Consider the following 20,558-nt stretch of genomic DNA (forward strand, 5'->3'; position numbering starts at 1 on the left):
GGTTCAATCCCGGCTCTATCCCGGTTCAATCCCGGTTCAATCCCGCTGCCCGACGCGGTGCCTTCTCCATTCGCCACCAGGGGGCGCCGCCGCGCTCTCCCTCCGAGCCCCCTCGGCTCTTTCCGGAGAGTCTCGCGGGGGGGGCGGGGCTCCGATAGCGATCGGGCCACGGGAGGGGCGGGGCCGGAGTCTTCGGGCAGCTCCGTCCTCTGTCGCCTATTCTCGGTTATTTCCGGGATAGATTCGGGCAGTTCCGTTCTCTCTCGTCTGCTGTCGGCTGTTTCCGGGGCGGGTTCGGGCCGTTCCGGCGGCGCTCGGGCCTGTCCAAGGCTCCGCCGGGCCGGAGGCAGCAGCGGGCTGGCGGCGAGCGGCGGCGGATGGGGCCGGCGGAGAGGTGCGGCGGGGCCGGGAGCGGTGGGGCCGGGATCGGGGGCATCGGGACCGGGGACAGCGAGCTCGGATCGGGACCGGGCCCAGGGTGGGCGTCGGGACCCCCTCAGCGTGAGGCGCCGCGGGGCTTGGCTCTGTCCCTCACGGGGCAGCCTCGATGATGTCCCCGGAGCCTTCGGGAGCTGCCGGCGCAGCGTGTCCCGCTGCCAGGACAGTGCCACCGCCGTGTGGCTTCGCCGTGGTGCCGGGGCTATGCCCCCCGGTCCCCTCCAGGGCTGTCTCTGTGTCCTCCCATTGCCGGGGCTGTGTCCCCCCATCCTCTCCAAGGCTCTCCCTTGTCCCTCCTATTGCCGGGGCTGTCCCCCCCCCATTCTTCCCCGAGCTGTCCCTGTCCCCCCGGTTGCAGGGGCTGTGCCCCTCCATCCCCCCCAGTCTGTCCCTGTTCCCCCCATTGCCGGAGCTGTGCCCCTCCATTCCCCCCCCCAATCTGTCCCTGTCCCCCTCATTGCTGGGGCTGTGCCCCTCCATCCCCCCCAATCTGTCCCTGTTCCCCCCATTGCCAGGGCTGTGCCCCCCGATTCCCCCCCAATCTGTCCCTGTCTTCCCCCATCACCCCCCGAGCTGTCCCTGTCCCCCCCGAGCTGTCCCTGTCCCCCCCACTGCCAGGGCTGTGCCCCCCGATTCCCCCCCCATTCTGTCCCTGTCCCCCCCGAGCTGTCCCTGTCCCCTCGGTGCCAGGGCTGTCCCCCCAATCCCTCCGGCCTGCCTGCAGCCCAGCAGTGCCATCACAGATCCCCCCTGTGCCACTGTCCCCACGGTGGGGACAGTGCAGGGACCCCCCAGCACGGTACATCCTGGGGGTCCCATGGGCCTCTCGGGGTCCCAGCTCTGCTCCCCCTGCCCGGGGCAGTTCGGACCCGGCAGTTCCCAGGCTGGAGCCCTGTTCCCTGGTGCCCCAGGGATGTGCCAGGTTCAGCCCAAGGGTGGCTTTGCACGGCATCCCCCCAGCCCTGGCTCTGGCGTGAGCCCCCCACTCCTCCCCAGGGAGGTTGGCCATTGCATTTCTTCTCTTCCTGGGGATGTTTCTCAGCCCCTTGAGGAGGAAGCTTCCCATGGTCATGTACCTCCTAAACTGGGGGTCTGTGATCGATGGGAGGTAAAACCAGGGGGCAGAACTGTGGAGAAATGCGAGCTGCGAAGAGCTGGAGCGGCCCCAGCGCTGCTCTCAATGGAGCCGAGGCCGCCTCTCCTCCCATTAATGCGCGGCTTTGATTTCCCAAGCAGCTCTTGCGGCCGCTGGGGAACTGGCCCTGTGACTTTCTCTGTGAGAGCAGAGAATGGAGACAGCTGAGTAAATATAGCCTAAATCACTGCTTTCCTGGCCATTCCCCCACCCTTCCCTGACATGCCAAGGGCTGGTGTGTCCCCGAGGCTGGACTGGGCTCTGCTCTAGCCTTCCACCATGTGGGAAAGTCCAAGGCATGGTTTGGTTTCTTTGGTGACTCTCTTTGACGTGGGCAGCTCGTGCTTCCATCTGTTCGTGGCACGGCCTCGTTCCTCCTAAAGCTGATCTCTGCCCCAAAACCCCGCGTTCCCAGCTCGCTGGAGCAAGGGTTTAGGCACGCAGGAAAATCCTCTGTGCCTGTGGTTGGGTCTCGCTTGGACAAAAGCGCTGGGTTGGAAGGGAGAGGAGCTGGAATGTGGCGAGGAGCAGAGTGGTTTGCGGAGCCAGTTTGGAGCCGTGTCAGAGCTCTGAGTGCCGGGGTGTGTTTACAATGAAAAAGAGTATTTATAATATCGAGGGCTCTTTTAATTCCTCTGGGAATCTCTGGAGCCGCAGCTTGGAGCTAAAGTAGCTGGGTAATGGAAGATGAAAAGCAGACAGAGGAAGGGATGGTGGATTTCTCAAGTTGGAAGGTCTTGGCTCTCTCACCAATATCCAAATCATGCTGGTCTATTACCTTGGGTGCTTCTTACCTCGTCGGTTACTTCATGTGATTGCTGAGCTGTGCAGAGCTGCTAATAAATCATATAAATTCCAAATACCCTGGGGAATGTGATTTTAAGCAGATAAGTTAGCAAGAGCAGTTGGATTTTTTTTTTTCATGTACTCAGGTTTTTTTTAGAACTGTAATTTTTTTGCCAAAATACAGCTCCTGGGTTTCTATATCCCTAAAGCCAGCTCCATGAATGCTCCTAAAATGGAATTAGTGTTCTTGCTGCGTGGGGGATGGTGTGAGAGCAGCCTGGAGTGAGATGATGGGGCTGGTGTTGGGTGCTGGGTCCTTCTCTGCCCACTGCCAGCAAATAAAAGTCTCTGGCCACATAAAAACGTCTTGTAAGCAGGAGGAGAAAGCTTGCAGGTGGTTAAGAAAGAACAAGCTTCAGCTGGAGCAAGGAAGAAGCCTCTGGACAGTGTGAGAAGTCTTGGAGTAGGTGTGCAGACTGTCTGAGGTGCTCTCATGCTGTTCAGCCTTTGAGCAGGAGGTCTCGGGGTCTCCCAAAAGTGAGGAAGGTGTTGGTCATGCTGTTTTATTCAGCTCCTCGTGTCCCTGCTAATCATGACACTGACCTTTTCAGTGAAATATTTTAGATATTCCTTCACTTCCTCGGGCTTTGGTGAATAAAGCAAAATATTTAATGAAACTCAGGCGTGAGCAGGAGATGCTCTGTGTCCCTGGCAGAGGGTGGCTTGTGGCTGTGGGCAGGAGCTGCTGCTCCTGGGGAGCTGCTGCTGGCTGGCTGGGAAGCATTTCTGGGGAAAAGAAGAGGTGAAAACGGCCTTGGCTGTCCCATGGCTGGCTGGGGCACGGCTCAGGCATAACTCCCCTCCTCCCCTGCAGCTTTTCCCTGTTTGGAAGGAAATACCAGCTGGCTTGGCAGCGCCGGGGCCAGCCCGGGCTGCAGCTCTCCCTGCTCCGCTGGCGCTTCCCCAGGGGCAGCTGCTGGAGCGTGTCCAGCTCCGCTTCCCGCCCGCCCCAGCTCCCTGCAGGCTCTCCCAGCTCCTTCCCCCACAGCTCCTCGTGGCACTGCTGCCTCTTGCACAGCCTGGCTCATGGCTCCAGCCTCGCGAGACGTTTCTCCAGTCATTGTTCCTGCTGGGGAGGCAGCGGGCTCGGGAAGCTGCCTGGCAGCGCAGGGATTTGCTGTGCTGTTTGTCCTGACTGTAAATCAGGGGTTGCTGAGCTCTTGCCCTCTCTGCCACTCGGTGTTGTGGGTGCTGGTGGGCACAGGATGACCCGTGATGTGCTTGCCATTGCCAGCTTCAGGAGTTGAGGCCATCAGAGCTGCCCTGGGTCAGAAGGATGTGATGCAGCAGCAGATGTCACCATGGCAGGCAACTCCCTGTCCATTTTTATTCCCATCCATCATTGCATTGTTCTATTTTCTCTTTTTATTAAAGGAAAAGTTTGTTCTTTTTGCCTGTAGCTTGCAGTTCAAACTCGATATGGTGTTTGTTTTGCTCCTGAGGATCTGATGTAACTTGGAGAGGTTGGAGCTGCTTATACTGTTGTGAGCATATTCTTTTAAATATTTTTATGCATTCTTTCCTCTCTCTGGAAGGAAAATAACTCAGTCTTGCTTCAAGTTAAACTGCACTTTGAACTGTATTTGGAACTGGGTTAAAAAGCACAGGAACCACATTTAAAATGTTAAGATGCTTTTATTTATGTGCTGGGCACAGACAAAAAGACTTGTAATGTGTTTTTTGTTTCAAACCCATGTATTAAACAAAGAAAGTATTGACAGCAGTTAATGAATCGAGGGATTGTTTCTGGGCACTGAGATAGATTTACCAAAGGTATTTAGCTGTCTGATGCATGGGATTTTCAGAGCAGCCTAAGCAAGTGCTCGCCAGCACAGACACACGAGGTTCCTCTCTGAGAGCTGAGCAAAGCTGGAGCTGGGCCCAGCAGAAATCTTTTGGCAAGGTGCTGCCTCTCTCCTGCTCGGAGGTGTGCTTCCAGCCGACAGGCTCGTGCGTGTCCCGGCCTCTCGGCGCTGCCTTCTCCAAAGAGCTGTTCCAGGGCTTTGGGAAGTGTGTGTTCCCAGTCCCCAGAGACTGCCAGCTGCTCTCCGAGGGTGCAGAGCCTTCCTGCAGCTCAGCCAGAGAAGCCTCTGGCTGGGTCTGTGGCAGGACAGAGGACAGCTGTTGCCCCTGGAGAGGACGGTGCTGGCATTAGCCATGGGGATTTGGGTCTCCTGGGGGGCTCCTCACTCATGTTCGTGAGCACTCAGTGCCCACCTGGGCTGAGTGTGGGGAAAGCAGGTGAGGCTTCTCCAGGAATTGCCTGGCTCTGAGTTCTCTGGATTTTTTTGTGTGCCCAGTGACCCGCTGGGACGTGGGGAGCACGGTGGCACAGAGCTGTGCCTGCACTCCCACCCCAGGGAAGAAGGCTGTGGAAGGAGTCGGTTGGAAGAAGCCGTGGGACCTGCTCTTTGGAGACACTTGGTGCTCCAGAGTCACTCTCCTCTTCCCACCCCTCCACGCAGATCTGCTTTTAAAAGCTACTGAACAAGTTTGCCAGGCCTGAGCGTTTTGTCCTTCCAGCCTCTTCAGCTGCACCGGCTTGTTGGAGACGCCTGGAGTCGGGGCTGGGATCCGCGGGTGGAAGCTGGGGGTGCCTGTGGGGGGGCATCGACCCTGCTGGGGTTGGGCTCTGCTGCCTCTGGGTGCACTCTGGAGTCTGTCCTCCCCGGGAGGAGCCACTCTGGGGTCTGTCCTCCCCGGGAGGAGGGGGAGCTGCCAGCGCCGTGCCCAGCGGGCAGCGGCCACTCAGGCCCTTGGCATTCAGACGGTGCCCCCGGCACGGCGACTCCGCTCTGGGGGACCCTGACAGGCAGCACTCAGAGGGGCAGCCAGTGAGCCTGGTCATAAATCTCTCTTTATGCTCTGGATTATGAAGTAATATTTTCCTGGCTGGGGCTGGTTGGATTGGGGAAATGCGGGCTCTGCTGCAAGTTCCTTGCAGCCACTATCCCAGCATGGTGGGAGCTTTCACAGCGGCCATGCTGGGCTGTGCTGCTTCCCCAGAAACTTCTGTAGGGTCTCTCCATGAATTCTGCAGTCTGGTGTTGCTCCTGGAGCTCTGGAGAAGCTCTCCAGCAAGTTGGATCAGGCTCAATCCTGTTCCCCACCCGCCTCTGGCCGCAAGTGCCTCACCTCCCCGCGGGCAGTGCCTGTTCATTCATGGCAAAGACAGCCCGGCTGGGACGCCTGCCCGAGCTCAGGCAGGCGGTGCGGGCTCTGGCTGCTGCACAGGTTTCCTGTGCCATGGCCTCTTTGTGCCTTTTGTCCTTGTCAAGGGAAGGAGCCCTGGTGCCGGGCTGAGAGGTGGGGCTGGCTCCTCTGGGGGGACTCACCCCGATCGCAGACTTTGTGGCAGCACGTGCAGATGCGGTGACACGTGCAGGGCTGATATACCACGTGCAGGAGGAAAGAGGGATTTGTAGCTGATAGGAACTGTAAAGGGTTGCTGGCCCGGAAGGGTTATTTTGAAATCTGCAGATCACCACCGTTGGTGCCTGTCACAGAGTCCAACCAGCAGTCAGAGCAGCCCTGGCTTCGTGCCATGCTTGGTTGTTCACTGACCCCTCTGGGAAGGTTGTCCTGGCTCCCTTTGCCTCCTCGCCTCCCTCTGCCCAGGCTCCCACAGCCCTGAGAAGCACCTTCCTGCTGGTTCATAGTTTTCAGATGAGACTCAAGAGTTTGAGCTCAAGCCTTTAACAGGACCTGCAGCATTCGAGCAGGCCCAGGGTGTCCCTGGGAAGGCTGGGTTCTGCCTGCCCCGGTGCCTTGTAGGTCCGGTCCTCGGCCGCACGCCATTTCTGCGGGAACCAGAACTCTGGGATTTGCCTGAGGGAAGTGGAAAACTGGCCTGTGCAGCCAGGAGGGGATGGGAAAAGAGGACGTGCCTGGCTGGTGGGAATGTCCCGGCTCGTACATCTCTTCCACAACATGTTATAACCCAGGTTTATTCTTTTTGGTGGATTTCTGGGCAGGGCAGGCAGCATATTCAATTTCTCTCTGAATAGCTGAAAGGCAGTTAGGAGCTCTAAGTAGACTTGAAGGCTTCTAAAGATTATTTTAACTCCTTTTGCCTCCATCTCTGCGAAAAGAACCTGTGCCTGCACTTGATGCTGCTGCTGCTTTTGAAAAGTTCAAAAATTGACTTTTTGCTCAGAGCAAAGCTTTGAAGTGCTGTTCTGTGGGAATGGCAGCACATCTCGAAAGCCTTTTGCTGAAAGCGTGGTTAACCTACATTTGTGGGCAGCTCCCTTCAGAAGATGCCTTTGTGGGGGATTGCATGGCAAGATGTAAAGGTGAACTGTGAAATTTAATCGATTTAACAAGGGAAGGTTAAATCTGTTTGTTCTGCTCCTATTCAGGGCCTGCAGCTGGTGGGTGCAGGGTCACCCTTTTCCGTATGCAAAAGTTATCCTGCATAAAGGCTGTTTTGTCCCACTTGTTGTCTCCTTGTTTGCATAAGTGCTGTGAGGAGGGTAAGCTGAAGAAACAGGGGTGAACCTCTTTAAGATGCAGAACTGGTGCTTGGCTGTAGCAGAGAGGAGGTAGCGTTCCTGCCTGCAGCCTCTGGCTCCTCACTTGCTTTTGGGAGTGTAAATCGGGATTAGCATGCCCTGCGTGGATCCAGGGCTCAGCATCAGCTGCTAGGTAGGAGAGAAACGAGTCCTGCCTCTCTCAGGTGAACCCCTGGTTTGAATGTTGGCGTGTCGGGAGGGTGTGGGGTGCCTGGCTGTGCAGTGACAATTCTTCTTCTCTTTGCAGGCACTGGAAAGGGGAACATAGCGTGCCAGGCTGTTCCAGGCTGGAAGCCTATTGTGCTTTTCCTCCCCAGACTCCAAGAGACTGGCTTTTTTGGTGAAACAGACCCTGATCTCGGGTTTCTTTGCTGCATGCCCTCTCACCAGTGCTGGATTATGTTTGTCTCTTTCTCCCTTTGCTCCATAATTTGGTTGAATCGTGGTTTCAAGCTGAGGAAAAGGGGCTGCACCTAAGCGCTCCTGGGCACCCAGACCAGGCTCCTGGGGTGCCGGTTCACACAGAGACAGTTCAGAGTGCTGATGGGGGAGAGCTGCCTCTGAGGGCCCTCCTCTCCCACCTGGAACGTGCTGCCTCACCCTTCAGAGCCCTTCTCCCCCGGCAGAGAGGATGGGCAGCACCGACGGCTTCCAGTACCGCGCGCTCTACCCCTACCGCAAGGAGCGCGAGGAGGACATTGACCTGCTGCCCGGGGACATCCTGGTCGTGAGCAAGGGGGCCCTGCAAGCCTTGGGCTTCAAAGATGGAGATGAGCAGACCCCAAATCAGATCGGGTGGATCCTGGGCGTCAACGAGCGCACCAAGCAGAAGGGGGACTTTCCTGGCACCTACGTGGAGTACGTGGGGCCGGTGAAAATCGCTGTCCCCTCACACCGGCCCCGGGTGCAGAGACCCCTGCCTGCCACACCGGGCGCCAGCGGCTGCCGGCTGCCCGAGGCTCTGGAGCAAGGTAAGCCCTGCTGTGTGCTCTGTTGCTCTGGTACACCTCCAGTCTCATGTGTGATAGATGACAGAGTGTGACTGGCATCACAAGACAGTGGTGAAACCCTCAGCTTGGCAGCACTGGGTTGTCCCACCAGCAGCAGTACAGTTGAGTCGCAGCCAAAAGCCGGCCTCTCTCAGTCCTGGCCCAGAGGAAAGCACTTTGTTCCTCCAGCTTGTCAATCTGCTCAGCAGAGCTTCCTGGGGCAAGCTTTGTCCCACTCTTACATCTCCAAGATCTTCTCCCCCTCTGTTCTGCAACCAGCCAGGATCCCCATGGTCCCTCTCCCTGCTCCACTGAGTTTTGCCAGGCTCCCTCCCTTCAGGATAAGTCCTGACCTCTCCCAACCACCACCTCCCCGCCCCTGCAGCGCCTGGGGCAGTGCTCCCTGCCAAGAGCTGCTCAGCCCTGCTGAGAGACACAATTACTTGTCTCTGGGCAAGAGGAGAAAAGTCAGGGTCTAAAAGAGTGCTTCTGAGAACTGGAGCTAATTGCTTGTCTGCCTGGCAGCCAGCCCACCCCGCGGGTCGCAGAGCCCTCGCTGGGGCCAGGCAGCCACCCTGGGGCTGGGCATGGGCTGTCCTGCACCTGCAGCTGCCTCCCAGCCCCTGGCCTTGGCACGGACCCGGTGCGGGAGAGCCAACGTGCCTCAGCCCTGCCTGTGGAGCTGTGGCAGCTGCCTGCCCTTAGCCTGTTTATTTGGCTCCGAGGCACATGAACCCTGTAGCCAGGGCTCAGCAGCCCCCAGGTTTCCCCCTTCTACTCTTTTGTGAGACCCCCACCTGCAGTGCTGAGTTTGGACAAGGCAAGAAAGATGTGGGTCTGTTGGAGGGAGTCCAGGGGAGGCCACAGAAATGCTCCTAGGGCTGGAGCCCCTCTGCTCTGGAGCCAAGCTGAAAGAGCTGGGAACGTTCACCTGGAGAAAAGAAGGCTCTGGGAGACCTTATTGTGGCCTTCCAGTACTTAAAGGAAGCTTATACAAAAGAGGGAGAGAGGCTTCTTGTACAGACAGATAGTGATAGGACAAGGGGGAAGTTTTAAATTAAAAGAGGGAGAGATTTAGATTAGATGTTATGAAGAAATTCCTGACTGTGAGGGTGGTGAGGCCCTGGCACAGGTTTCCCAGAGCAGCTGTGGCTGCCCCATCCCTGGAAGTGTTCCAGGTCAAGCTGGATGGGGCTTGGAGCAACCTGATCTAGTGGAGGGTGTCCCTGCACAAGGCAGGGGGGTTTTAACTGGATGATCTTTTAAGGTCCCTTCCAATCCAAACCATTCTGTGATCCTCTGGGGGGGTGACAGCCATACTTGGCCTTCCCATGCCTTACAGAAGATCTCGTGCTGGTGTACATGGGAGGAGTGGGGTCAGCAGCAGGGGCTGGGGAGTGCCAGGGAACGCTCCCAGCTGGCCGTGCTGCGTCCTCCCCATCCCTCTGTGCCTGGGAGCCACGGCTACCCCAGCAGATGCTTCTGGCTGTGTGAAAACACCTCTGGGGTCTTACGAAACTCGGGTTGTGGGGCTGGTGCAGCTCCCTGCAGCTGCCTCCCTCGCAGGAGCCCGAGGGGCGGCCCCAGGAAACATCTCCGCAGGGTGGGAATGCAGCCGGGCCCCGCGTTTGGGTTGGCAGCAGAGCCTGACCTGAGTCATCCCGCTTGCAACCTGCCTTTCCAAGAAAGCTGCTCCTCTCAGGAGCCTGGGATGTGCTCTGTGCTGGATGTGCTGGCCTTGCCTGCATGGTGCTCCCTCGGGGGCTGGATTTCTGCTTTCCCCTCTTCTCAGGGGGGCTTGGGGAGGTGTGTCTGGGTGGTCAAAGGCTCTGGTGGGGTCTCTGGGAGGTGGAACAAGACACATGCCAAAGCTCCTGAAACACAGCAAAGACAAATTTGGGAAGGAAACCAAAAGCCAGCCTCTCTGCATCCTGCCCAGGGATGGAGGGTGGGGGTACCAGGGCATGTGAGACCAGTGCCAGCCCTGTCCCCTGTGGGGACATCCCCAGAACCAACCCCCACTCTGGGCATAGGTGGGTCCTGCAGAGAGGCAGTTCAAACACCCAGAGCCATTTTACACTCAGCCTGCAGGTTTGATCCTGTATGGGCCATTCACTTAAGAGCTGGACTTGAAGATCCTTGTGGTTCCCTTCCAGCTCAGGATATTCTGTGATTCTTTATTTCTGTATTCTGCTGGGAAGACACATTTTTGCAATGGAAAAACCGTATTTGAGCCAAGCCTGTCTTATTTCTTCATGGTGTGCACTTTAGGAGGTGCAGAACTGTCTCCTGCAGCCCCACGGAGCTCCTTGCCTGCTTCCCAGGTCCTGTCCTGGCTGACAGGGACCCCTTAGCCCCTCAGTGTCCCTGGTGGAGCAGGGCCAGCACCACAGCTGTCCCGGGAGCGGGGCCGGCCCCGCGGAGCAGCGAGACCCGGCGCGTTCTGCCAGTGGATTTACGAGCTGCTGGTGTTTGCCTTCCGCAGAGAACACGAGCGGAAAATGCGGCTCGGGAATATTTCCGCAGCTGCCCGGGCCGTGCTGTGAGCAGCCTTGTTCGCGGCAGCCCAGCCCGGAGGCCCGGCAGGCTCAGGAGTTGCTGCTGGCTCCCGCTCTGTGCCTGACAAAAAAAGACAAGCTGCTGCCTGCTGAAGCAGCACATTCCCGGCCGGGCCACGTGGGCAGCGCCAGTATTTACTCTCCCTTCAGTCCTTCCCAAGGGTCAGGCAGGGAGCTGCCAGCCTGGAAGCTTGCCTGCAGCTTCCCCACACCGACCCGCACCGCGCTGGGCCCCTTCCCGTGCCCAACAGCTCGCTCCACTGGGGGATTGTCCCCCCTCCCAGCAGCAGAGCCCTTTGCAGAGCTGCTGGGTGCCTGACCCTTGTGCTTCCCTTCCCATGGCTGCTCTGTCTCCCCTCGAGGCCGTGGGTGCAGGAGGCTGAGCTGGGTGCGCAGTTCCAGCTTGCTGCGCCTTGTGGTGAGACCACACCAGGCGAGTTCGGGTCAGATCCATGACAACGGAGCTGTTTCGCAACGGGGAGCAGCCTCTTGGCTCTGCCTCTGCAGAGTGGAGTGTGCTGGGTGTCCTCACCCACTGCAGGCTCCCCAGGGTCTGCCAGGTGCTGTGGACCAGCCTGGAGGAACCTCCTGCTCCGGCTGGCGCTCCTTTGGAAGCGGGATGGAGCCTGGCACCGCTCGTCCTTCGGCAAAGCTCCTGCTGGCAGCTCCTCAGCCAGGCCTGCGTGCTCCTGCCCCGGCATGCACAGGGGAGGGGGTGCCTGCAGCCAGAACCTCGAGATTTTCTGGAAGTGGCAGTGAAATACCACGGGACATGGGGCTGCAGATCCCCCAGGAATGGGGAGACCCTGGTCCCGTGCCACGGGCTGTCTGTGCCCTGTAGCAGCTTGCACAGAGGCTGTGGGCTCACGGGCAGGGGGAGGCACAGGGCTGGTTTCCATGTTAAACGAGCAATCAAGGGCAGGAATTTGCTGACATGGCATTCTGTCTGAATCGCTGGATTAATCACAGCTCACCACGAGGAGCAGAGCGAGCTCCCTGGCCCCGCTCCGCTGCCAGCCCTACGCAGCCCCTGTGCTGGGCAGGGACCCAGCCCTGAGCTCCAGGAGCCCTGGTAACCCCTGTGCTGCCTGCCCCGGGGGTATGGGTCCCCAGCGGGGTGGGCTCTGTCTCCAGGCCTTTGCACAGAGCAGTAGATATCTCTCTGTGCACACGCAGACAGGGCTGGAGCTCAACAAGTGCTGGGCTGGCTCCTGGGCAGGTTCCTTGCAGACTGCATGCCGTGTTTGCCTGGGCCACAGCCTCACAGCGGGGGCCACAGCTTTCCTTGCTCCTGTTGGGAGTTTCCTGGGTTGTGCCCTGGCCCAGCTCTGCTGCTGAGGCCTGAGCTGGTGCTGAGCTCTTCTCTCCCTCCCTCTCCCCCAGGGTCTCCTCTCCCGGACTTGCAGGAGCAGTTCAGCCCTCCCGAGATTGCTCCGCCGCTCCTGGTGAAGCTGGTGGAAGCTATTGAGAAGAAAGGTAAGGGGGGCAATGCTGAGCACTGGGGGCGCTGATACACCCCAAAACCCTACAATGAGCCCTGAGCTCTGTGGGACACACAGGACACAGCTGCTTTTATGTTCCTCCCTGGGTTGAGCTGCTGAGGCCCATGAGGGTGTTTGGGTTGAGCACCTACACACACTGCGGGGGTGCTGGGGTTTGGGAAGTGCTTCCAGCCTGGATCTGTGCCATGGTGGATGGAGAAATGGGGTCACATTGCCAGGGCCAAGGGGGGCTGCACCAGGGGGTTGGCTTGGACACCATCCACGCCTGCCCGTGCCACAACCATCGCCCAGCTGGCACCGAAACAGTGCCTGTGCTGGAGCTGACAGCAGTGTCCCCCCTTCCGCAGGGTTGGACAGCGAGATGTTGTACAGGACATCTGGCTCCGAACTGAGGCAGGCGCTGAGAACCGGTAAGAACCAGCTCGGCGCGGTGGAGGCGAATCGGCTCAGATGGAGGAGATTAGTGGATGTGACAGCGCCAGCAGTAATGCAATCCAGGCCAGGCTCGCCTGTCCCCGGCAGTTCCTGACTCCCAGCACGCTGCCTCTGGGGCTGGGCTGTCCCCATCCCAACACGTCCTTGTCCTGCGTGGAAGGGATGGGACAGGGGGGATCCCTGGCACCGTCTGTGGAGGGCAACAAAGGGATGTGGTGCTGGCTCAGAGACTCGCAGGCAGACAGCTGAACCCCTGTGCTTGTCCCCTGCTGTCTTTGGGGTGCTCTGCTGATGGGCTGGTGGAGGTTTCTCTGGCTCTGTCATGCCACTAATAAGCAGGGGAGGATCTTTGAGCTCGGCTTGGTGGCTGGAGCCGATGTCTCTGCCGGGGAGCCCTGGGAGCTGTCTGCCTTGGCTGGGCTGGGGCCTCATCCGGCACCACGCTGGCGAGTCCCCTCCCGCAGGCGTTCCTGCAAACCCCAACCACACAGTGCTGTCAGGCTGTGCTCCTGGGACAGGCTTTATGTGCTTCCCAAAATCCTGTGTTCGAGGGAGGTGTTTGCTCTCTTGGGTTCAGTGTGTGGCTGCTCAGTCTGTGCTTGACTCTTGCTGGCAGCGGAGAGCAAAACTCTCACCCAAGCTATGCCTGCCCAGAATTCTTGTGTTGGGGCTCAGGGCAAAGGTTGTGGGTACCCAGAATGACCTCTGCCCTCTCCCAGGGGGAACTGCTGGGGTTCCCAGAGCCAGCTTATTTCTGGGGTGCACATCCTCTGTCACATGAGTTGCCTGAAGGCTGCCTGAGTTCCCTCGTGGTGCTGATGAGCTCTCATGACAGCTGGCTGCTGTGTGATGGTTTATGGGATGGGTGTTGGCAGCACCAGAGCTGCCAGCTGGGTGCCTAGTGCTGTGTTCACCCTCCCGTGGGAAATCTGTGCCCTGACAGATTGGACCCTGGGTGACCTGGAGCCCCTGGACGTGCACTCCCTGGGCGAGGCACTGCGAGGTTACCTGCAGGACCTGCCCTCCCCCGTGGTGCCAGTGTCAGTGCACGGAGATATCCTTCGCATCCTGCAGGGTAAGGGCCTCCCTGGCTGCCTTGGGGATGGGTGGTTGGGTGGGGTGGACACGTCTGGGATATTAAAATAAGCCCTGTCCCTGTGGGGCCTGGCACATAGCCCCCACTGCTGACAGCACTCCTGCGCTGTGACGCAGCCGGAGCGTGGAGAGTGGTGCCGGCTGTCCCAGCTCTTCCCTCGTGTCTTGTTCTCTCCCCAGAGATCCCCCAGCCAGAGAATTGCCGGAAGCAGCTGCTGCTGGCCCTGGAGTCGCCTGCGGTGCCGCTCCAGAACACGCTCACCCTGCAGTTCCTGCTCCGGCATCTGGGGAAGGTATCGCAGCAGGCCGAGAGCAACAGCCTCCACCCTCGGGCCCTGGGAGAGATCTTTGGTCCCCTTCTCCTCCGGCTGCCTGGCGCCAGGTACGTCAGGCTTTTGGTCCCAGCAGCGTTCCCAGCTCCGGTCACTGTGCCTGCCAGGACAAGGAGTCCAGCCCCTGCTGGGCTGCACGTGGGATTAAACTGCAGGCAGCACACAGAGGTGGGACGCGGAGCCGGGACAGAGCCCTTGCTGCCCTGTCAGCCTGGGGTCCGGCAGCTGGGGTGAGCCAGCTGATTCCAGGGGATGTGGGAGCAGTGCCCCACATTATACCCCCATGCTGTACCCCACAACTGCTGTTTTTAACTTGTCTCTTTTCTCCATGCAGCCCAGAGCTGAGCCCTGACTTCTCTGTGCTGTTTCTGGAGACACTTCTGCAGACAAAGGAACTGGAGCCAGAACAATTGCCTCCAGGTACTGAGATACCCCCCTTCCTTGGGGCCTGAGGCACTGGCATTTTGGGTGTGGACTCTGCCCCCGTGACTGGGTTGCCGAGGGTGTTTTGACAGCCTGCAGGCTGTCTCAAGGTGTTCAGCTGCTGGAGACGTGCCTGGAGCAGCTCCAGGAAACGTGGTGGCCAAGGGGCCTTCCCGGGCCAGTCACTGCAGGGAGGGGGACTCAGCACTCCGAGGGATTGCCAGTGGGGAGCTGGGATTTGGGCTCACCCTGTTTCATCCCTGCTCCTCTCACAGCCCTGCCTCCCAAACCGCCGAAGCCGAAGCCCAGCGCAGCCAGCCTGGCCAACGGGAACAACGCGCCCTTGCAGGATGCCGAGTGGTACTGGGGGGACATCTCTCGGTAAGGGGGTGACTGGCAGCTCACACCGGGGTGCCCTGTCCATCAGGTGAGCCTTGGGGCCACCTCCCAGGCCGTGACAATCCTGTTCCTCGCAGGGAGGAGGTGAATGAGAAGCTGCGGGACACACCAGATGGGACCTTCTTGGTGCGTGATGCCTCCAGCAAGATCCAGGGGGAATACACACTCACGCTCAGGTAGGGCTTTGGGATCCCCTGGGAGCCTCAGGGCTGCAGCTCCTGGGACACGTCCCTGTGCTTCCAGGAATGCCAAGGTCTCTGGCTGGTGTAGGGTGCTGGGGTGGTGCTAAGTGCCCTCTCCTCTCCCCTCCACTGCAGGAAGGGAGGCAATAACAAGCTGATCAAGATCTTCCATCGGGAAGGCAAGTACGGCTTCTCGGAGCCCCTGACTTTTGGCTCGGTGGTGGAGCTCATCACCCACTACCGGCACGAGTCACTCGCCCAGTACAACGCCAAGCTGGACACCAGGCTGCTCTACCCCATCTCCAAGTACCAGCAGGTGAGGCCTGTGCTGCAGGGACATGGCTGGCAAGCACAGCCTCAGCCAGGGGCATTTGTTCATCCATCCCTGCCCCTTTGTAGATGACAATGTCCCTCCCGTCCCTCTCCCTGTGTGCTGGAATGTTTTGTTGCGGGGTTTTGTGGGACCAGCTGGAGCAGGTCCTGACTGAGGCTGTGCCTATGGCAGGACCAGGTGGTGAAGGAGGACAGCGTGGAAGCTGTGGGGGAGCAGCTGAAGGTTTATCACCAGCAGTACCAGGACAAGAGCTGGGAGTACGACCTGCTGTATGAGGAGTACACGCGTACGTCCCAGGTATGTGGGTACTGCCTTCCCCACGGGCTGCCTGAGACCCCCAAGGGCTGCTGTGTCACCCCCTGAGTGCTGGCAGCCACCCTGCTGTGCACAGGGGAGGCCAGAGTTGGGGCACCTGTTGCCTCATTTGTCAGCTCATGGACAGGGACTCCCCAGAGGACGGGTTTTGAAGAGGGGGATATTTTGCCTGCAGCAAGGAGAGAACTGCTTTGGGGAAGTTGAAAGAGGAGTTGCAAATATGAGGAAATGTTCCTCAGCTTTTCCCTCCCTTGTCCCCAGGAGCTGCAGATGAAGAGGACAGCAATCGAGGCCTTCAATGAGACGATCAAGATCTTTGAGGAGCAGTGTCAGACACAGGAGAAGTGCAGCAAGGAGTACATCGAGCGCTTCCGGAGGGAGGGCAATGAGAAGGAGGTGCAACGGTGAGGATGGGGGTGGTGGTGGCCTGCCCTGCCTGGAGAAGGGCCCCAGGGGCTGCAAGGATCCTCCTGGCTCAGCACAGAGCCGAGGCACGTGGACTCCTTGTCTCTCCAGCAGCATGCTGTGGGCTGGAGCTGGCAGGCTGCCTCCTCCGCCTCCCCCACTCTGGCTCACAGCCTAAACCCCCCTCTCTCTCCCAGGATCCTCATGAACTCGGAGAAGCTCAAGTCCCGCATCACAGAGATCCACGACAGCAAGATGAAGCTGGAGCAGGACCTGAAGAAACAAGCCTCGGAGAACCGGGAGATCGACAAGCGCATGAACAGCCTCAAGCCAGACCTGATGCAGCTGCGCAAGCTGCGGGACCAGTACTTGGTGTACGTAGTGCCCCTGCAGCGCGGCCCGGGAGCCAGCCGCCTGCCTCCCCCGGGGCTCCGGGGCTCGTTGGACCGGCTCGCAGCCCGCTGTGGGCAGGAGCCGCTCCCGCAGCGCGGCCTCGGGGCTCGGCGGGCCCCGGCAGCGGCGGCTGCTGCCCTCTGGTGATGGGCACGCCCGGGGCTCGCTGCAGCCGCGCTCAGCTCTGCCCTCCTCCCCCAGGTGGCTGACGCAGAAGGGTGCCCGGCAGAAGAAGATCAACGAGTGGCTGGGCATCAAGAACGAGACAGAGGAGTGAGTGTCCTGCTTGTGTGCTGTAGGATTTGGGGGATGTGGGAGCACAGGCTGTGCAGCTGGTTCTGCCCGTGCTGTGGGCAAATCCCAGCTCCCTGCCTGGAGCCTGAGGGTGTCTTCCCTGCCAGATGGGCAATGGCAGCTAGCGGTGTGGGGGGATGTGAGGGCCACACACCCAAATGTAGGGAATCTGACCCTGCCTGTGCTGGATTGCAGCCAGTACTCCATGATGGATGACGAGGAGGAGCTGCCCCACCACGAGGAGCGAACGTGGTACGTGGGCAAGATCAACCGTGTGCAGGCAGAGGAGATGCTGTGTGGGAAACGGGACGGCACCTTCCTGATCCGTGAGAGCAGCCAGAAGGGCTGCTACGCCTGCTCTGTGGTGTGAGTGTCCCTGTGCTGCTGGGGTGGGATGGGATGGGATGGGATGGGATGGGATGGGATGGGATGGGATGGGATGGGATGGGATGGGATGGGATGGGATGGGATGGGATGGGATGGGATGGGATGGGGCTGGCCCGGGTTGTGCTCCCGCATTCCTCCACCCTCTCCTTGCCAGATGCTGGAGGTGACAGCTCCCATCTGCCTTGGCTTCTCCTGCCAGGGCCAGGTGTTAACAGTGCTTTGGTGGCCCTGCTTGTGCTCCCCTGTCCCACTGCTGACCCAGGCTCCTGTGTCTCCCTGGCAGGGTGGATGGTGACACCAAGCACTGCGTGATCTACAAGACGGCGACGGGCTATGGGTTTGCTGAACCCTACAACCTCTACGCCTCCCTCAAGGACCTGGTCTTGCACTACAAGCACACGTCCCTGGTGCAGCACAATGACTCCCTGAATGTCACTCTGGCTCACCCGGTCCTTTCCCAGCCACCAGCCAGATGAGCAGCCCATGCACAACACAACAGCTGCCTTCAGCTTCTCCCCAGGGCGCTGCTTTCTGGCTCTGGACTCTTGCACCCTGTATAGTTGAGTCTCTGTGCTCCTGCTCCTTCAGAGCCTCTGAGATGTCTGTGACCGTTTCTGATGTCCCTCTTGGTCAGTAGCTGAAACCCGTGTTGGCTGATGGGACAGAAAGGCTGGGCTGTAGATTTGCAGTGGGCTCCAGCCTCTAGGAGGTGGGATCCAGTTGTGATTGAATTGCTGGGGGTGAGCACAGCCCCCTCCCCTTCCCTGATAAGCAGGTCAGATCCCCTTCTTGCTGGCAGGTCGCCCCACTACGCATCACTGTAGAGCTTTGGTTCTTGATTCCTCGGTGCTGTGACCGAGGGGTTCCCTGCCTGGACACCGGAGGAGGCAGAGGAGGAGGAGTGTGTGCATCCTTCACTCTGGCTTCCCTCGCTGGCCTCGCAGGCTGTGATGGTGTCTGGTACGAGGGGTGCTGCTCTTGCATGCAGAGACACATTTAGGAAGGAGAAACCTCATCCTCAGTGAGGCTCCCTGGCTGAGATCTTCGCTCTGTGCTGTGCCCCACCTGGCCACCATTCCCTCTTGTCATAACCACCTCTGGAGTGTTGCTGCCTGGGCAGGGAGGATCTGCTTAGCCGTGAATCTCCTGCCTTAGCTGTGCCAGCGAAGCTGTGAAATCCGTGTTGGTACCCGTGTTGTCCTGGCAGGATCTGTGGGATGCACAGCTCGTTGTTTCCGGCCGGTCTCGGTGACTCTCTGCACACGTAACCCATTGAAGCTGACTGTAGCTCTGTAAATATGGTTCTTTTTGTGACCAGCTGCTCCCCTGGTGCTGGTGTTTGCTGAGCCCCCAGTGCCACCCCAGCGTGGGCAGCAGCTGCCAGGCTGCCACAGCCCCGGGCCCTGCAGCTGAAGCAGGAGAGGGCTGGAGTCCAACGCACACTACAAGCCCTACCTGGAATGAAGGACCTCTCTGCTGCAGGAGGACACATCTGTGGGGCCCAGGGCATGCTGAAATGTATCTGCATGATGGTGAACTACGTATGCAAAGCACTTAAATCGTGGGTACTGTATGGGGCTGGGGCAGGGCTGCCCACCACAGCTGGCTGCTGCAGGCAGGGCGCTGTGTCTGAGCTCACAGCGCCCCTGGGCAGCCCAGGTGGGCCTGGAAGAGCTTTAAAAGCTGAGCTGAGAGTTGAAGCCATGGTGGCATTTGCTTTCCTGGGTTATCTCAGCTGCCTGGCTCCTCTTGATTTGCCAGAGTGGCTCGTTCCCTCTCGGAGGCTCCTCCTTGGGACAGGCAAGTGGATGCTGTGGACTTTGGCACTTCTGTTTCCCGTTGCAGCTTGGGTTCTGCTGGATCCATGGGGTGCTCTGTGCTCATGCTGTGCCTGCATCCTGTCCTTGATGTGCCACCTGCGTTGGGGACCGCACTGTCCCTCCCTCCCTGGCCAGCTCTGCTGCTTGCCTTGCTCTGGGCTTGTCCCCAGATCCTTCTGGAGCTGGGGCTGCTGGAGCAAACACCCCATTCCTGTTGCTTGTGGCAGCTCTCCTCTGCTCAAACTGTACAGCCCCATTCCCTGCTCTGCATGTTCTCTCCAGGCCCTGGGCCCTGCTTTTGGGTCTGGTTTGTCAGTGTTTGGTGCTCAGGTGCAGGCAGTGGGTCAGGGGATCTGTGGGGGCACGACCCAGGAGGGGCTGTGGTTGGCTTTGGGGATCACTTGGGAAAAGCTGCCAGGGATGAGTAAGGGAATAATTTGGATTTGGGCACGTGAGAGAAGAGTGCACGTGGGACTGGGGCAGGGAGGCTCAGTCCTCAGAGCTCTATCCAGAGGCCTCCTGGGGCCTGTGGAGTGACCAGGGGGCTGCACCAACACTCCAAGGCTTTGATAGTGTTCCACACCTTTTCATCCTGGGGACTCTGCTGGTCCTGTGCTTGTCCCTGCTCTTCCAGCACATCCCCAGACCATAGGACAGGCTGCAGGCAGATGGGATCCTCAGCCCCACATCCCATGGGCTCCACGTTCCTCCACCACCACCCCTAAACGTGAGCTTGGGGCCAGTCCTGCCTAGGGGGATTGCTCCCTGCTCATGCCAGGACCTGCTGAGCATCTGGAAGAGTCTCAGCTTGAAGCTGTCACCTGTCAACACTCGCTTGGTGCTCACCTGGCTTTGCTGCCCAGGGAAATTCCAGCTCCACTTTATCCTGTGTTTTTCTCCTTTTGGCTGAATTTCTGTTGTTCTCCCCGTGCTGTCCCTTCCTGCTGTCCAGCCACAGCCCAAGGAGGGTCACAGTCACCCCCCTCCTGCAGCACTGCCTTCCCTGCCTGCTGGCAGCCTGTCCTTGACAGGGCACTGCTCACGTCCTGTGTACGACGAGGAGGAAGATGCCCTTCCCCAGGGCTGCCTTTCCCTGACGGTGCTTCACTCAGCTCCTTCAACAGCAGCTTTCCCCTGCTCTCCCCGGGCTGGGCTTCCACCCCGGGGCTCCCCCAGCATCAGCTCGTTGTGATTTGTCCTTTGCTGCTTTGGCTCGTTCTGAACCCAGCCGTGTTTTGAGGCTGTGCTTTGCTGCTTGTGACGCCCACGTCCCCCAGCCGAGCCGCACACCCGCGTCCCGTGGGTGCCACATGGCTGTTCCTGCTCCCCGGGGCACACTCTGGGGCTTGTCCCTCCGTGTCCCTGCTCTGGGGGGGCTCCAGGCTCCCCTGTGTGACCCCCAAGGTGCCAGTGGAGGCTTTGTGCTCGGAGAGGACGTGGTGGCTGCGTGAGGTTTTAGTTTCTAGGTATATGCAATAAAGAATAACCTGCCCCCCGAGCTGTCCGTTACCAGCAGTAGTGCTCTCTGCTCTTTCTGTTGATGTTTACTAATGTAAACCCAGTATTTGTTACTGTAAGAGGATTTTTTTTTTGTACGGTACTTCGAAAAAACCCACAAAAACAACCAAAAAAAAAAGAGGAAAGAAATAAACAGAGTTAATGAACGAGGCTCCTGGATTGCTGTGGGAGGTTGTGCGGGGGCAGCAGCGGTGGGGCTGTGCCCCAGTTCCTGGGCTGCCTGCAGGATGTGACCCATCGCGCC

General features: G+C 59.3%; 1 protein-coding gene across 1 annotated transcript; it reads left to right on the forward strand.

The window, feature by feature from the left end:
- Nucleotides 1-236: 236 nt before the first annotated feature.
- PIK3R2 (phosphoinositide-3-kinase regulatory subunit 2) lies at nucleotides 237-20,294 on the forward strand. Its single transcript, XM_064396333.1, has 16 exons — nucleotides 237-394; nucleotides 7,181-7,904; nucleotides 11,864-11,956; nucleotides 12,330-12,392; nucleotides 13,361-13,492; nucleotides 13,693-13,894; nucleotides 14,179-14,264; nucleotides 14,543-14,648; nucleotides 14,744-14,842; nucleotides 14,984-15,164; nucleotides 15,354-15,479; nucleotides 15,759-15,901; nucleotides 16,100-16,276; nucleotides 16,497-16,568; nucleotides 16,785-16,955; nucleotides 17,260-20,294. The coding sequence occupies exons 2-16, from the start codon at nucleotides 7,565-7,567 to the stop codon at nucleotides 17,450-17,452; spliced, it is 2,184 nt and encodes a 727-aa protein (XP_064252403.1). The 5' UTR covers nucleotides 237-394; nucleotides 7,181-7,564; the 3' UTR covers nucleotides 17,453-20,294.
- The last annotated feature ends 264 nt before the right edge of the window (nucleotides 20,295-20,558 follow it).

The sequence above is a fragment of the Passer domesticus genome, chromosome 21 (assembly GCF_036417665.1).
Source record: "Passer domesticus isolate bPasDom1 chromosome 21, bPasDom1.hap1, whole genome shotgun sequence".
NCBI lineage: Eukaryota > Metazoa > Chordata > Aves > Passeriformes > Passeridae > Passer > Passer domesticus.

Bases quoted from the DNA above. Each gene is read 5' to 3' on its own strand.
- PIK3R2 (XM_064396333.1), top strand. From the start codon at position 7,565: ATGGGCAGCACCGACGGCTTCCAGTACCGCGCGCTCTACCCCTACCGC. The intron at 14,649-14,743 runs GTAAGGGGGTGA...TGTTCCTCGCAG, and splicing joins TACTGGGGGGACATCTCTCG to GGAGGAGGTGAATGAGAAGC. The intron at 16,956-17,259 runs GTGAGTGTCCCT...TCTCCCTGGCAG, and splicing joins TGCTACGCCTGCTCTGTGGT to GGTGGATGGTGACACCAAGC.